This window comes from Neophocaena asiaeorientalis, unplaced genomic scaffold (assembly GCF_003031525.2).
Source record: "Neophocaena asiaeorientalis asiaeorientalis breed wild unplaced genomic scaffold, Neophocaena_asiaeorientalis_V1.1 scaffold62, whole genome shotgun sequence".
Lineage (NCBI taxonomy): Eukaryota > Metazoa > Chordata > Mammalia > Artiodactyla > Phocoenidae > Neophocaena > Neophocaena asiaeorientalis.
In genome coordinates, this window is record NW_020175191.1 from 4,830,022 (window position 1) to 4,847,481 (window position 17,460).

The 17,460-nt window shown below is 45.9% G+C and overlaps 1 protein-coding gene across 1 annotated transcript; it reads left to right on the forward strand.

Annotated features, from left to right (window-relative positions):
• Nucleotides 1–1,509: 1,509 nt before the first annotated feature.
• On the forward strand, nt 1,510–15,231 carry CD2 (CD2 molecule). The gene is made up of 5 exons (XM_024764910.1): nt 1,510–1,634; nt 1,773–2,078; nt 6,111–6,344; nt 10,194–10,316; nt 11,432–15,231. The coding sequence occupies exons 1-5, from the start codon at nt 1,574–1,576 to the stop codon at nt 11,728–11,730; spliced, it is 1,023 nt and encodes a 340-aa protein (XP_024620678.1). The 5' UTR covers nt 1,510–1,573; the 3' UTR covers nt 11,731–15,231.
• The last annotated feature ends 2,229 nt before the right edge of the window (nt 15,232–17,460 follow it).

Consider the following 17,460-nt stretch of genomic DNA (forward strand, 5'->3'; position numbering starts at 1 on the left):
TGACATTATTTTCTCTAAAGTTTTTCTTCTATAAACTGCTCATTTATATCCTCTGCTCATTTTAAAAACTGAATTTCATTTGTCTTTTTGATTGATAGGAATAATTTATATACTTTGGATATTAATAATTTTTCATATATATGGCAAATTTTTCTGTCATTCTTTTCATTTTGTTCATCATCTCTTTGCCTATACTTCAGTATTACATTTTTACATAGCTGTGTCCATCTTTTCTTTATTAATACTTTTGGAACCTATAGTATATGTAGGTAGGCCTTCCATACTCAAAGGCATGAAAATATCCTTCTATACTGTTTTTTTGTAGCACTGTGTTATACTTTTAACATTTAAAAATGTAATCCAACTGCGTTCTATTTTTGTGGATGATGTGAATTAAGGATTTGCCACACAATCGTGAGGTAAATATGCTATTCAGGCTTCCTTTTGCCCAGTGGTTGAGATCCATTGTTTTGACTTACGTTCATTTCCTGGGCAACTTTCTGAGACAGGACATCCATAGTTGCACCTAAAGTTGAAACAGAAAACAAGCACAATTTTTAAGATTTTTGCTCACTCTATCCTAAAGAATCATAAGACTAGAATTTTACATTGGAAATCTGTAACTGGGTGCTCCTCTCTCTATAGCTGGGTCTCTTCTGTGCCTCTTTTTCTGGTTGGGTCCATCAGTGCATCTCTGTTTCTCTCCCTGTCTCACACGTTTCTCTCCTCTGTCTTTCTCCTGTCCTCTAGCACTTCTCTTTTTTCTCCTTATCTCTTCCTTTCCTTAACCATCTACAGTGTTAACCATCTTAAATGTTTCTTGGATGATTTGTTCTGATTGTTTAATGGCATTTCATAGTCTCAATGCATTTTTGTTTGTTTTGGAACAATTTTTTATTTACCTATCTGTGAATTTCAATATAGTTATAAAATGTATGCTAAACATAAGATTTGGGGATTTCAAGCATTTACAGCTGAGACTCAATTTGTATTTGTTTCTTTTTATCACACAAACAGTCTTAGAACATTTAAAATGCCTTTTGAGAAAGAGAAAAAATCCACTTTCATAATTGTTTAGTATGTATACATTTTCCAGTAGTTGTAATCATGAAATAAATGATTGTATTCTGCTAGCTATTCGCTTACAAACATTTACCTATATTTCTATGTGGTCCTGTTAGGGACATTACAGCTGAACGGATAGAAGATGGGCGGTACGGTTGAATTTGGCTCCTTGTTAACGAAAGGGGGATCCTGAGTGATTTATTTAGCTTCTTAGTTCCTTTTCTCTTCGACGGGAATAATAAAACCCACCCAAGGTTGTTGTGAGGATTAAAATGTTATAAGAAGACACACACTCATAAATATACCTGCTTTGGCAAAGGAGAACATCAGCCGGGTTTTGTATGCGTGTGCGTGCGCGTGTGTGTGTGTGTCTGTTTTCTATGTCACTGTAAAGAAGCAAAAAGGAGAGGCACGTGGTTAAGCTCTCAGGGGGTGGATTCCACTGGTGTTATTTCAGTTCCTTTTTAAAGAAGAGCTCAGAATCACAAGAAGGAAACTAACCCCAAAGATGAGCCTCACGTGTAAAATCTTAACCAGCTTCCTTCTGATTTTCGCTGTTTCCACCAAAGGTAAGTTGGTGCGTGGGTCTCCACTGTCACCATTAGAAGCTTCTTTGGCAACCCTGAAGTGAGTGCAAGAGTCAGAGAGGTCACAGCCCAGCTTTCCTTGGCAGTGAGCTACCTCAGTAACTTTCTTGCTTTTTGTAGGTGAGGTCTCTGAAAATACTGAAGTCATCTGGGGTTGCCTGGATCATGACATCAACCTGGACATTCCTGGTTTTCAAATGAATGATAGGGTAGCAGATACACGATGGGACAAAAACAAAATCAAGATTGCACAATTAAAACAAGACAAGCCACCTTACCAGATAACGGACACGTATGTGATGTTAAAAAATGGAACTCTGAAAATTAAAGCTCTGAAGAGAAATGATAGCGACGTCTACACAGTATCTGTATATGATTTGAATGGAAAAAACATATTGGAGAAAGCATTTGATTTGAAGATTCAAGGTAAGTCTCCGTCCCCTAAATTCCTCCATCTCAGTATGGGTGCTGTTTAGCAAGTTGAGGAATAGCATTTATGAAATGTCCCCAGCCCTGACCTTGGCCTTGGGGGAGCCCTAAAGGAAATCGAATGCATCTCTCCTACCTCGGTGCAGACTCCAGTCCTGTGAGAGAGATGGAATCCACAGCTAATAGACCCTCAAGTCTACATACCTCAAACTCTCTCTTCAGAGGCTGTGGGGATGCAGGGTTGAGTGAAGGATCTGGATTAAGATCCTGCGTTAATCAAGAAGAGGGGAACAGGCGGGGCAGAAGAAAAAGGTGGCCGTTCCAGGTGGATGCTGAAGGGCAAGCTAGGTATGAGACTGGGAAGGGGAGGCTGACTGGAGGGCAGTGGGTCTTCCATCCAGAGAGACAATTTCAAGCCAGGATGTCCTGAAGGAGTAATTGTAAGGCAGAAAAGGGCTGGAAATGATGAATTTAAGGATGAACAGCCCTTGTTTCTAATCATCTCAACATCGGCATGGTCAAAGGTGGAAGATGATTTTTGCTGATATCTGTAGAAAATACACAAGGTGTGGCTTTGTATGTCTGTGTGTGTACTGGGAGGGCAGTAGTAGCTATTGAAGATGGAAGCTTGAAGCCTAGCTAGGAAGCTGCTGCTTTAATCCAAGTGAAGTAGGGAGGGGCTGGTCGGTGACACTCAATTCAGGTTTCGCATTGGAATCAGCTGAGGTGCTATTAAAGTTACCAGTGCTGAGTCCCATCCCAGACCAATTTAATCAGAGTTTCTTGGTGCAGGGCCTGGGCATCGTAGGTGCTAAATTCCCAAGGTGATCTTAATGAGCAGCCAAAGCTGATAACTAGTGGCCTAGACTAAAGGGTGCCTATAAAATGCCTAAAGAACGATTACATTGGGGGTCATGTGTGGAGAAAGGATGAACAAAGTGGCTTGAGTTTGGGAGACAGGGAAGAGAAAGTACAATAGAGCAGAAGTGACAATGAAGTCATAAGTCCAGGGGTCCCTTGGCTGGGTGTGGATAAAAGTGAGAAGGGGAGGCTGTACTTAGCTTGGAGAGGAAGACAGGAACCCCAGCATGAGCACAGCCAGAGATTCAGTGAGCAAATAAGCATTTCTGTGCTTTGCACAGGAAACGCTGCCAAAGGACGGGCCCCCTCCTCCTACCTAGAGTCACCATCCAGCCCTGTTCTTGAGCGCTCAGAACTGGTAGCAGCCCCCCTCCAACAGTCACAGACATTGTCAGCTCCTCTGCAAATGACAATTTTCCATACCTAGACCTGCACCAGGACGGAGAGTACATTCCAGAAGTGGGGCGAGACAGAATGGAGCCAGAAGGAACTTCTGCTTGTGGGCTCTGGGAACCACAGATGTCGTGACTCTGCCAGCATGGGCTTGAGTGTCCTGTTTTGAACTTGAGCTTCACATTCATGTTTCCTTTAGTACTGCAGTGGTAATAATGGTTACCAGTGAGATGTCATGTGCTTTGCTACATGATCTTATTTAAGGTTCCCAATAATCCTGAGAGGTAGCTGTTATTATCCCCTTACTATCTATAAGGAAACAGAAGTGGCTTGACAGGAGCGAAGTCAGGATCCAAACCCAAGGCTAGCTTTAGCAAGGATGGTGACATTCCCCCACCCACCACCCCAAACAGCTTTATTGTGGTATAATTCACATACTATAAAATTCAGCCATGATTCCATGGCTTGTAGTATATTTACAGAGCTGTACAGCCATTACCGCAATCAATTTTAGAATGCTTTCATGACCTCAAAAATAAACCTTCACTCCTTTGCCAAAAGACACAGATCTTTCCATGACACAGCAGCCATCTCATTGTGTTTGTGTGTGTGTGTGTGTGTGTGAATGTCACACAGCGTGTCAATTTGTGGGTCCAGTCACCATTTCCTGCCACATGATCCTGGGCAAATTCTCTGTCTGGTCTGAGTCTGATTTTCATAACTATCGGCTATTCAGTGGGACAAGGCTTCAGGGAGACAACTAAGCATAGGTGCCTTGGGCACCTGGAACATTATACCTGATTCCTCAGTGCTCGTACCCTCCCCATCTCTTAGTTCCTCCATGCTTCTCAGTCTCCAACCTTGGTACCCACAGCTCCTTAAGGAGGGGGCTGCTGCCGCCAGCTGAGGAACCAGTGGAAGGCCCCTTAAAAGCAGATGTTAGTGGAGAAGGAGTTTGTCCTAGCAACCTGGAATCAAAGAGCCTCATCTGTGAGACGTGCCTCACAGGATCCAGCCATGCCTCTTGTATGAAAGTATCTTACAGAGAGGATGTATGTAAAGATATGACTTCGAGTGGCTGCTCATCTCTCGGTGGTTCATATCAGTGAAATACTGGAAAGGATCTTAAAGTCCCCAGCAGTTAGGAACTTATTAATTAAATCAAGAATAGATCATTTAAAAAGATGATGAAAGTGTATATTTATTGGTGTTCCTAAAAGAATTTCATAATAGATCATTAAAGGAAAACAGGCAGACTAAAAAAATCTATGATCCAGTTTTAGTTTTTAGAACACTATTTATATGTGGTATGCATGGCATAGAAAACATTTGTTAAAGGGATGCATCGAAACATTAATAATTATTGACTCTGTGTAGTAGAATTGCAAGTGGTTTTTAATCTTCTTGAAACTTTTTTGGTATTTTATCAATTTTTACAGTGATGTGATTTACTGTTATAAATAAAAAAAGAGTATTTCCATTTTGAAGACACAAGCAAACTCCTTGACTCAACCCCTAGAGTATGCACTGTCCCTGTCTTGTTGTATATGGTGATGTTTTTCCATCCTCTTCATTCTGGGTCACACCGAATCCCTGGATGGGAAAAAAAAAAAACCCTTAATTTCTGCCTGCCTATATTGTGGGACAGAAATGAAATTTGGTGAGAAAGTTCATGGGGAAGACATTATTGTCTGGGAGGGAGGAAATCAGAAAAAAAAAAAAAAAAAAAACAAAAAAAAAAAAAAAAAAAAAAAGCTATCCATCTGCATAATGAATGGAAGGATGCCGAGAGGGTAAAGTGGCAAGTCTGAGGAAAGAGAGGGAAGGATGAGAAAAAGGGCAGAAGTTGGTCACACAGCTCGCAAGTGGTGGAGTAGGATTTGGACCCGGCCCAACCGACGCCAAGACCAGGGCTTTTTCTTTCATGACGCAGCCTTCGAATGTTATCATGTCAGAAAAGGAGAGGCAGGGCGTGTATGATTATGATTACAACAACTACCACCAATATTGTCAGTACCTGTCAGTGTGCCAGGGCTTTGTCACATGTCATCCCTGCTGTGACAGGTGGGGAATGTCTTTCTTATCCTTCTCTTGTGGATGAGGTCCAGTGAGGTCTGGTGGTGAGGTCCAGCAGCTCTGGGACGCTGAAGGCGTTCTCTCCCTCCAGAGCTTGAACTGCACACCTGACCCCCTGCTCCCAGGACCTGCTGCTTCATTTGTGACCAAGGCCCCAGGCTACACATGTACCAGTCCTCCAGGGACAAGTTCCCAGCTGCTCTTAAAGCATTGCCCCCACCCCGCTATCCCTCACAGGCTCCTGAGCATATGGGGATCAGGGTGTGGTAAACCTCTTACCCATACTACTGAACTTGGGTTTGGAAGGGTGAGCTCATTGGCAAATCTCTTCTGATTTGCCATTTATTATTGGGTGCCCTTGGACTATCCATTTAACCTCTCAGAGCCTTGGGCATTTCATCTGTAAACAAGAAGAAAAACATGCACCTCTCTGTTAGGATGAAATGATATCCTATATGTGAAAACATTTTAAGGTATAAAACAGCACATAAGCCTGTGATATGATGTCTTTTTTACTGATATAATGTATCTGAATGTGCTGTATAAACAAAATGAAATAGAAATGATGTTTGAAAATTGCTAGGAGTCTTTGAAATTTTTTCTGGTCCCAACCTAACTCAATTTCCCCTCTATAAATAGGTATGTCTTTTACAATCAGTAAATGGCCTAATATGAATTGAATCTTTCTTTTCTTTTCAGAGATGGTCTCAAAACCTGTAATTTCCTGGAGTTGTACCAACAGAACCCTGATCTGCGAGGTAGCAAAAGGAAGTGACCCTAAATTAAAACTGTTTGTAAATAAGACCCGTGTCAAAGAAAGTCATCAGAAGGCCATCACACACAAGTGGAACGGCAAATGGACTTCATCATTCAACTGCGTGGCGAGTAACAATGTCAGTGCCCAAACGAGCACGGTGACCATCAGCTGTTCAGGTGCGTGGTGGGCACTGGTCAGACACCCCAAGTTCACTTCACAAACACAGCCTCTGAGGCCCACAGCAGAGGACCGCTCCAGGGCCTGGGTGCTTGGGCTGGGAGGCCTCCTCGGCTCAGGGTGAGGACTGAAAACATACCCCATGTCCCCGGAAATCTTCAAGGGAGGTCCTAGAGGAGAGATGAGGTAGTGCTCTATGGTTGCCTATCTTGGGAATCTTCTCAGAGAGCATGGTATAACCTCAGGCAATGAAAAAGATTCTCTGCTAGGAGAAAGAATTGCCGAGTTGAAGAGATAAAAGGAGCTGTAACGGTGATCTCACACAGACAGCCACTTCCCAGAGAGGCAAACTGACTGGCCCACGATCCCTCAGCTAGTCAGTGACCATGATTGTGGCTCCTAGGGCAATAATGGAGAAGGGAGCAAAAAGATTCCTTTCTGGAGGGGAGATGGCTGGCACCTCCTATCAGGGGCAGGTGCAGAAGGGCTGTAGAAACCCTGGGAGTTAGAGGCTTGGGGGGAAGAAGAGCTCGAGGCCAGGGAGGACCATGAACACAGGTGGGCAATGCTCTTACTGCCTCAGAGCAGACAGCCCAGCACCAGAAAGTTCTGAAACTTCAAGAGTCTAAGTTCTTCCCTGGACCACCAGCTTCATGTGACCCCTACACGTAATTTTTTTAAAATAAATTTATTTATTTTTGGCTGTGTTGGGTCTTCGCTGCCGTGTGTGGGCTTTCTCTAGTTGCGGCGAGCAGGGACTACTCTTTGTTGTGGTGCGTGGGCTTCTCATTGCAGTGGCTTCTCTTGTTGTGGAGCATGGGTTCTAGGTGCGAGGGCTTCATCAGTTGTGGCTCGCGGGCTCTAGAGCACAGGCTCAGTAGTTGTGGTGCATGGGCCCAGTTGCTCCGTGGCACGTGGGATCTTCCGGGACCAGGGATCGAACTTGTGTCCCCTGCATTGGCAGGTGGATTCTTAACCACTGCGCCACCAGGGAAGCCCCTAGAAGTAATTTTTTGTTTTGTTTTGTTTTTTGCGGTACACGGGCCTCTCACTGTTGTGGCCTCTCCCGTTGCAGAGCACAGGCTCCGGACGCGCAGGCCCAGCGGCCATGGCTCACGGGCCCAGCCGCTCCGCGGCATGTGGGATCTTCCCGGACCGGGGCACGAACCCGTGTCCCCTGCATCGGCAGGCAGACTCTCAACCACTGCGCCACCCGGGAAGGCCAAGCCATGGACTTTTTGTACTTGATCTCAGGAGTGATAGATGGCCCATCACTGCTGCGGTATTCTATACATTAGGAGCCTGTCAGTAAGTCCAGCCCACATTTAATCAGAAAGGGTCTCACACCAGTGGGAACACCAGGAGGCAGGGCTCAGCGGGGACCATGCTAGAGTCTGCCAGTCACACGCTCAGACCAGCGTCCCTTCACCTCCTATGAAGTCTATGTCTGCCCACCAGCCGTCCCTCCGTGCCCCCCATCACTAAGGCACAGTGAGTGAAGTCGCCCCTCCTCGACTTCACAAGCTCTTAATCCCCTTTTAGGAGGCTCTTGATTAGAGTTGCCAGATTTAGCAAATAAAAAGAGACAGTATAAATGTGTTCCAAGTGTTGCGTGGGACACACTTATCCTAAAAACTATTCGTTGTTTATTTCAAATTTAACTGGGCATCCGGTGTTTTATCTGGCAGCCCTACTCCACGCTTATTTTAACTAGATCCCACCAGTATAAAAATGTGTGTGCATGAGGGATGGAGCGAGGGAAGAAGGGCTTTGGGGGAAGATGAGGTTTGAAGACTGGAGCATTCCTGTCCCTTACTCTGTGGTACAGAGTGGGAGCCAGTCTGGGAAGGGGCCACTAGAGAGATGGGAGGAATACCTAGGGGGAGACTGGGGAGGACAGGGCTGCTCTTGAAGACCCTAAAATGGACCTGGATGTTTCATCCTAAAAGGCCAAGGCAGAGTGGAGCAATGACAAGATTAACCCCTTGGCTCAGAAAAGATGAGCATGTACTTAAAACCGAAATAGTAGGAGGAAGGAGCAGGTTTGGACACACAAGAAGGACTCCACCACATAAACTCGTGGGCACATTATCTCCAAGAGGGAGTGCAGGAAGGAGTGCGGCTGGATTTAGTGACTGTGAGGACATAGCTTTCAATGACAGAGCCACAGCTGCCTCTGAGACACACTGGAGCATTCCCCGCAGAAAGCCCCCAGAGGCTGTGCTGGACGAATCTGTGAACAGACTGTGTAAGGCGCTCCAACATTCCCAAGTGTGCCCAGATAGGGGCGTGCTTGCCCTGCCTGAGGACTCTGAGAAGACAAGCTAGTGGCTGCATGGTTTAGTCCCTGCTTCCCAACTGGTCCTAGGCCCATGCCCCCCCCGCACCCAGGTCAGACCCTGGGAAGTCCTTGGCTCAGCCCAAGGTGGACTCCAATAGCCCTGGCCCTTCCTCCAAGCAGGCAGAGCCTAACGGACCCCCCTAACTTTCCCGGTCCAGTTTCACAGCAGGTTAGGATATTATGCCTGCTTTTCCAATGGAAGCCGCTTCATCCACAGAGCATAGAGAGGCTGCGTAACTGGCAGGCAAAGAATGGGTCAGAGGGAGACTTAGGAAAGAAAGCAAGGATTAACAACCCACCGCAGTCTGGAAACCTGTTTAGTTTCGTTTCTGAGCCTCTGACTTGCTCCTGGGACCCATCCTGGGCTTCATGAACAACAGTATCTTCCCAGGAATGTTTGGCTAGAGAAGGGTTTCCTTGTGATGTTGGGCAGAACTCCATTTGTTCTCCAGATGTACGAGTCCCCTGAACCCTGGCCCCAGCTGCTGCCTCTGTGACTGCTGTTGACTCACAAAAGGGCAGATGGCCCAGCATCCCTCCCGGGAAATAGCTCCCAGAAGCACCGGTGCACGGAACTGTAGTCAGAGCAGACCCTGACCTTTGTGTGTAGCTTTACAGTTTACAAACCACTTTCACATCCATTATCTGATTGACTTCCAGCAGCCGCCTGTGATGTAAGTTCCTTATCTCCATTTTTTAAAGACAGGAACAGGCTCAGAGAGGTGGAGTAACTTGCCAAAGGTCGCACAGCTCTTGCCTAGAAGAGCCTGCTCTCAAACCCATTTCTCTTAACACAGTCGTTGTTATCCTCATTGCATGACAGCAGCTGAAGGTCTGTGAGCTGAAGATCAAGTCCACTGCTGCTGCTAACTCACTGTGTGTCTGAGTTTCTCTCACAGGCCAGGGAAAATCTGGGATGAGGTGCTGCCTCTGAGGTCAGAGAACTGGGTTGGACACGTGAAACATGTATCCTGTCTTTAGAAACTTTCTGGTCAAGAGGGTGAGAAAAAAATCATGACGTGGGAGGGCAGCCAGAGATGAAGCTAGAAAAACAGTGCAGAAACATGGAGACGAGGGCTGCTTAAAGGAACCACTCAGGAATGGATACTGTGTGGCCTCAGGCAACTCATCCTCCCTCTCTGGGCCTTGTCTGTGAAACTAGAGATTACCCTAGATTTTCTCTAGACTCTTTCTAAGATCTAAACTTCTGTGACATTCTCCTTGATAGGGGACAGTGCTTGGTACGTGAAGAATCAGGCATTTGTGGTTCAGGACAGTAGTTCTCCAAGGAACATTCTGAGAGGGCTTATCCTGGACCCTGCACCCGCTCAGGTATTGACCCAGTTCACAGCCTCCATGAGCTTGGCTTCCCTGAGGTTGAAAAGTCCCACCAAGCTCTTTTATCTGAAAGATAGGAGGCAGGAGCCCTCGAGTCCTTGGCCAGAGCAACGAAATGGGCCCTCTTCCCAGGATGCTCCCATCCATCCCACGTCTGTTCCTCTTGCAGAGAAAGGTCTGGATATCTATCTCATCATCGGCATTTGCGGAGGAGGCACCGTCTTCCTTGTCTTCTTGGCACTACTCGTTTTCTACATTAGCAAGAGGAAAAAACAGAGGAGTAGGAGAAATGGTAAGCTCCCTCTCTTCTGTCCCACCACAGGCCTGGGTGAAATCCCCGTGGAAACAACTCATGGGTCTGGCACTTAGAGTCTGGAAAGAAAATAATGGAGATGGGTAGTTTCAGAATGTCAGGGCTGTAACCGACAGTTACAGTTTGTTCCATTTTGTGGTTAGTTTGATTTTTGAAAAACAAATTCTCAGTGATAACAATGTAGGAGCTTTGAGAAGCTCCATCCAGGCTGGCCTCATTGGAATCCACCAGCTGAGGCTGACTGGGTATAAACTGTGTGGACGTATGTTGAATGAGCCACATATATCTATGTGGGTAGAAAGATAAGCTTCGAAACATAATTTCCGTGGAGAAACACCTTGTCTTCTCCTGAGGGTGTGGCCAAGGTGGGTTCAAGACCAAGCTCCTAGGAATACAGGTAAAATTTCAGGACATCAGGGGCTCACAGGAACACACTTGTTCTAAAACTGGATGTTTATATCCCCTTTCCAATTCACTGTTCCAAGGGGAGGGGTTAGGGCTGTGAGTGTTTCTTCCTAGAATCAGGCCAGTCTGACAACTCACCTAGAATGAAAAAGTTATGCTCATAAGCGAGGAGCTGGCTCAAGGAGCGTCCAGGCCACTCAAAGCAGTGTGGGTGAATTACAGCAGAACTGAGTGGAAGGCAGATCTAACGGAGAGACCCATCCAAAGGCAGGGAGTGACTAATGTCCTCTCTGACTACTCAGATCCTATTACAAGGGCTGTAACCCTGAGGTGCTCTAGGACATGATCCCTGGGATGACTCAGAGGCAGGGCTGGGGTCTGAGTGCCCTCTCTGCTCCCTGGAGACCCAGGCACAAAACCATCCCCCACTGGTCTCTAAAGCCCTGGGCTCTCCCTCTATTTTTCTGGTGGGCATTTCTGTCTCCCCTACCCCCCCCTCTCTAGAGGGTAGAGGTGGCTTCTGCTTCCTCATATCTCTAGAGGGTAGAGGTGGCTTCTGCTTCCTCATCGTATCCCCCAGAGCAGCTAGCGTGACATCTTGTACACAGGAGGGGCACTCAATAAATAGTTATATTGATCTTGATTGTATCTTGCCAAGAAAAACTCTTCAGAGGTTTTTATTGTTGCAGATGAAGAGATGGAGATAAGAGGGAAGAGAGTGACCCCTGAGGAAAGGGGCTGGAAGCCCCACCAAATTCCAGGCTCAACTCCTCAAAATCCAGCCATGTCCCAAACTCCTCCAATACCTGGTCATCGTTCCCAAGCACCCGCTCATCGTCCCAGGCCTCCTGGCCCCCGTGTCCAGCACCAGCAGAAGAAGAGGCCTCCTCCTACCCTGGGCAAACAAGTTCACCTGCAAAAAGGCCCTCCCCTCCCCAAGCCTCGAGTTCAAACGAAACCTCCCTGTGAGGTCGAAGAAAACTCGTAACTGTCTCCTGACGCAGCTGTCCTCTTCCTCTAATTAAAAGAGATTAAAAACCGTCCTTTCCCATAAAAGGCACTGTGGAATTTCTCCACTCCAGGTGTGCGTGCCCACACTCCCATCAAGTGTGCTCTACAAGCAGACCATGATCTCCTCCCCAGCCCAGGAGCCACGGCCATGTCTGTACCTTCCAACTCAGCCATGTGGTCTGACGTCTGGAGTCTCTGGCCTCCTCACAGATCTCCACCTCAGCGGGAAGGGAAAAACAATAAGAGTGCACACATTAGGATCATGGGTGATGGAGCGCAGAATCCTAGAGCTCTCGTACCCTCCCTCTCAGAGCCCGTGTCAGATGTCAAGCAGTCGCTGTGGCCATGTCTCGCTACAAGCAGCTTCCTGCCTGAGAGACCCTTGGTTTTCTTAGGTGGACACTTGCTCACCATATCGCGAGTACAAGTGAAACAAATGCCTTGATTTGACCCCAGCATCTACTCGCTGTAGAAAGGAGCCCAGCATCGAGCTGCTGAATGAGAAAGAGGCTAGTGGGTGGGGTGCGACGGCAGGACCAAATTTGGCCATCCCACTTCAACTGGGCCACCTTAATCCCCACCAGAACAACCAGAATCCACTCCCCAGGTCTCAGCTGCAAAGGTGGACCCACAGCCTATTGGTAGATTTATACAATGAATTGAAATCTCTGTGCACACACTTCAACAAGAGACACCAGAAAACATAACCTCATTTTGGGTTTCACTTCCTTGACTCTTCAGACATGGTCACCACGATCTGTAGAACCATCCTTGAAAAGAGGGGAATCCATGAATACTGAGGGTGCCATGAGCCTAGCAGACAACATGTAAAAGGGCAGGCTAAGAGACAACTTGGCTGAAGCAAATCCCAAGTCTTAAGGGACCATTATTAAAAGTTCAGGCCCCACCCCCAGCTAGCAGTCATGCTAGCTGTACTTTGAGGGAAGTGGGAGAAAAAAAAAAAACAGTTTACAGTTAAGTTTCTAAAACAATAGGTGGTGAGAAGGCACCTGCTTTGAAATGTTGGTACCATGTTGTTTGTGGTCCCATCCGCCCACCTTCTCCCAGCTTCTTAGACTTGCTAAACCTTGTCAGGCTCCGGCAGGAAGCTCTGAGGTCTAAACCACAAAGTCTATGTACATTCAGGACTTCCTGTGAGAGCTCACGGAGGGTTGAACTGCTCTTTTCTCTGAACCTGAACATTCATTGTTTTAGCTCCCAGAGTTAATTATTAAGAATAATGATGAATGGAAGCCCATAGCTTCCTGAAATTCAAACATGAAATCCAGTCAAGTAACAGTCATCACAAGATCAACCTAGGAAGATAAATGAAGGTCTTAGCACTGCCCCCTTTCTCCTTCCTCATTGCAGTCCTGTGCTATTCCATCAGCCATCCTGCCAGAATGGCTCCTATCCCATTCCCTTCCTGAAGCCCTCCCTGGCCTTACCAACCCATGCTGTGCTTTTCTCCTGAAATCCTGTGGCATTATATATCATACAGAACACGTATTGCCTCTAACTATTTAATCCTTCATCATTTACTCATTCAACAAACATTTATTGAACTTCTACTACATACCAAGCTCTGTGCTAGGTACTAGGAAAACAGAGGTGTACATGGCATCTTTGCTCTCAAGGCACTCACTGTCTAGTTGGGGGAGGAGTAGACTAATTACAGGATAAATGTAACCGTGTGATAAGTATAGGTCAGAGGCCAATACAGGAGCCCAGAGGAAGGACTTGGAATCTGGATTGAGTGATGGGACTGGGGTGACACAGAAGGCTTCCTGGAGGAGGTGGCATTTGAACTGAGTTGTAATAGATGAGTAGAACTGGTGAAGCAGAGGTGCAGAATTACCCAAGTAGAGGGAACAGCAAGAGGAAGCTCAGGCCGACTACCTGTTTATATAAATATGTTATTCATTTTTCAACTACTATGTTTCATCAATTTGAAGATACCATTGATTTTTAACTGACACCATTATTTACATACCACGAGAAAAAAAAAAAACACTCACAATCACAGTGTTAACAAATGCTAAGTTACAATCAATTTTAGGCCCAACCCCATTCCTGAGGTGTTAAAATGTGAATAAAAAGTGCATTTTAGAAGCCATGAAATGCATGGTTAACAAGCGTCCTGAGGACGTTGACCATTTCTCAGCATTGCCCGTACCACTTTACTGAAAATTTCACTGGCCAGTTGACTCAATGGGTGAGTACAGTCTTGATGAAAAGCAGGGAAGTGAACATCCGTGGCATCTACATACGGAAGATACACTCCCTGGCCTGCCGGAATCTCCACCGTGAGGCGGAAAACACAGGCCTCACTCAAGATTTGTGTTGCAGTCACCCCTGCTGAGGTTGTGTGATCTCCCACTGAGCCTGTCCCAGAGTGTGGACCTTCTGAGAAGTGGTCAGGCCAGCTGCAGAATGCCTTACTGAGCTTGTGAGAAAAAAAAAATCGATGATTCAGTAGCTTAGGTTGGGGCCCGAGACTCTCTTATTTTTAACAATAACAATTCTGAGGGGTTTTCAAGTGGGGAACCACAGGTGTGATGGTCCAATACTGGTCCTCCAATTATTAATCATCAGTGACTTGTCAAACCTGAGGACTTTATAGATAATACAGCGTTGTAAGAAAAGCGGCCACAGTCCAGTTAAAGAATCCTCTACGGGTAACGTCCACTACGATGAATTCATCCTGGCTGGAAGATATATTTAGGTAATTTGAGACACTGGAACACCCTAGAGTGTCACATGAAGATGGAAAATTCCGGTCTTTTTGATATCCTCCCTGCTCTCCCTAAAAGCAGTCTGATCCTAGCAACTGGGTCAGCCTAGCTCCAAGGGCACCTTGGCTGCTGACCAGCAGTTTCATCTCAGTCTTCCTTCTGCAGTCTCTAGGGTGAGCTCGCCTGGGCTGGCTGGGCTGCAGCCACACGGTTCCTCAAGCTCACCCATGTGTTCCCCACTGCAGGACCATTGCACGTGCTGACCCCACTGCCCACACCCTTCACCTGGCTCTTCACCCGTCCACACTCTTCTTTCAGGACTCAGATTGAGGGTCATGAAAGAGGCCCTTCCTGACCCCTGAACTCTGCTGTGACATGAACCTTGTGAGACCATCTCACCTCTGTGTCTCATTCTGTGGTCCTCTAGTTCAAAGGAGGATGAGGCCCACAGGTACTGCAGCCAGAAGGTTCTGACTCTCTCTCACTGGCTTTGAAAGCTTGAATAATTTACTCAGCCTCTTTGAACATTGGTTTCCTCATCTGTAAAATGGGGATAACACCTCACAGGGTTAAAGTGAGGATTAACTAGAAATAATGTCTGTAAATGTAACTGGGATGCCCTGGTGTACAGCAGAAATCTGAAAACTCTGAGCTTTCTTTCTGGCTTGATACCTGAGAATGAATACGTTGGATAGCGGATACAAATGGTCCAGTATTGGAAAGAGACACAACCCGTTTTAAATTAATAAATCAGCACTCTGTAAGGTGACTTAGTGTGTTGTGAGTTTGAGTCACCTGAGTTAGTTTCCTAACATCTGGCCACATGGGACAAATTGATAAAATCCAATGCCAGATATATTAAAAGCAAAGAACAGACCTGTGAGGCAGCCCCACAAATCCTGGATTGAGCCACCAGCATGCTGACACCTCCCTGGCCCCATAAGCAGGGCCACCCTGATGACACATTTGGACATCACTCCCCAAGATGGAGGTTGAAAACCACAAGAAGGTGGTTTATTCACAGCAATACAGAGCAGGGGAAGGGGTGGCAGGGGAAGTTCGGGTCTTTCTGATAGCCTGCCTCTGATAGGGTGTGAGATCTACCCACTGGTCAGGGCTGGCATCCAGAAGGTGCTTACAGCAGATGTTGGGAGGGGCTATCAATTTCATGGATTTTAGCAAACAGTCAAGCAGACCCAGAGGTCCCACATGAGCTGGTGCCGCAAAGCCCAGCCACATGGACTGGGGAAGCAAAACCTGGATTGTGGGGAGCTGTCTTCAGGGAGAGAACAGGGCAGGGGTAACAGTAAGGCAGGGGAGTTTCTAGTTAAGCAGCTTAACTCATGCGTCAGCATTTACTCCCTTCTGAAACCCAACAAAAATAACATTAAACTTAACAAAAATAAAAGACACAAACCACAAAGGCAAAGAGAACAGAGGGAAAAAAAAAAAAACAGTAGACAATTAAAAACAGAGGGATTAAATACAAGTTCTCTACTGAATGTTGGGACTGAGCTCTTACCCCACCCAGCTTGCAGAAATCGGGTAGCGTATCCATGATATCCTCAGGCAGGATATTGGGAAAGATTTATCAGCTAAAGAAAGATCTCATCTAAAAAGACCTAATGACACTGACAACCAAGGTTTCCCAGTAAAACCACCCAGCTAGTTGTTAAACCCCTCCTGATCACAGAGATGTTGGTCTTTACTCTTCCTCCATCTCCAAATACGGTCACGTTGGGGATTAGGGCTTCAACATATAAATTTTGGTGGAAATAATTTAGTCCATAACAGTGTTGAAGTGCTAGTGTTCCTAAGGTCAAGAAGGTTCTATGTGTCCTATGGAAAAAGCCCACGTGTCAGATAAGCTTCACTGAAGAATGAGTTATAGTACTGTTGGCCGTGAGTTCAATGTTAATGCATCAGCAATGCATACTAAATTAGGTGTCTTTAAACAGAAACACACATAAAACAAGGTTCAAGGTTCTGTATTGATCAGTTGATAAAAATGTGTGACCAGAGGTTTCCAGGAACCTAACCCTGTATTCCCCCTGGGAGCATAGTTCAGTATTTGCTGAGTCAGTGTTTGTGGTTACTTTAGAGAACACAACCACTATGAATAATGAGAACTGACTGTATATGCGTTTGTTTTTTCTTCTGGCACTGCCTTCAGATTAGCTCCCCTCACTCTCTCTGCCACCGCCAAGCTGATGGGACTCTTGCCCAGGATTGCTGCGGTGACGAGGCAGCCCAGGCAGGGAGGAGAGAGCAGGGATGGTTTAAAAGCTCTCCGCTGACTTACCCTCTTCTACCCCAGGTTGTGGACATCCATCCCCTCGGGTCCCCTTGCTCACAATCCTACTCACAAAGAGCCTTCAGTCTTCTCAGAGGGTCCTCAGTTTTATGTCAGTTTTTCATATCCATGCTCTTTTCCCTTCAGTAGTTCTGTAGTTTGCCAAGAGTTAATTTTGGAGGAAGGAACCTGCAGCACAAGCTGGTTCATTGGCTTGTCAGGAATCTCGATCAGGGAGGATATTAGTAATACGACGTAAGAACAACCAAGTGGAAATATCAAATATGAAAAATATAGTAGTTGAAGCAAAAGACATAATAGCTGGGATAAGTAGCGAGATAGATACAGTGAAAGAATGAATTAAGGAGCTGTAAAATAATCCTGAAGACTTATCCCAGAAGGCAGGGGAAAATATAAAGAGATTCTAAAAAGTAAAAGAAATACTAAGAAATATGAGGGATAAAAATACCAACATTCAGATATCAGGGATCTCACAGGAGAAAAAAAAACAAACAAACATAGGAGAGAAAATGAAGGCTAGAGATAGAAACCCCCAAATTAGACACATTACTATGAATTAAAATCACTGAATACTAAGAAAATTCTGGAATGTTTTCGGAGAGAGGAAGAAGCTCACACACAAAAAAACAGGCATCAGATTTACATACTTCTCAGTAGC

Excerpts from the sequence above, each read along its gene's own strand:
- CD2 (XM_024764910.1), top strand. The coding sequence starts at position 1,574 with ATGAGCCTCACGTGTAAAATCTTAACCAGCTTCCTTCTGATTTTCGCT. Across the intron at positions 6,345-10,193 it reads GGTGACCATCAGCTGTTCAG|AGAAAGGTCTGGATATCTAT; the intron begins GTGCGTGGTGGG and ends TTCCTCTTGCAG. Across the intron at positions 10,317-11,431 it reads ACAGAGGAGTAGGAGAAATG|ATGAAGAGATGGAGATAAGA; the intron begins GTAAGCTCCCTC and ends TTATTGTTGCAG.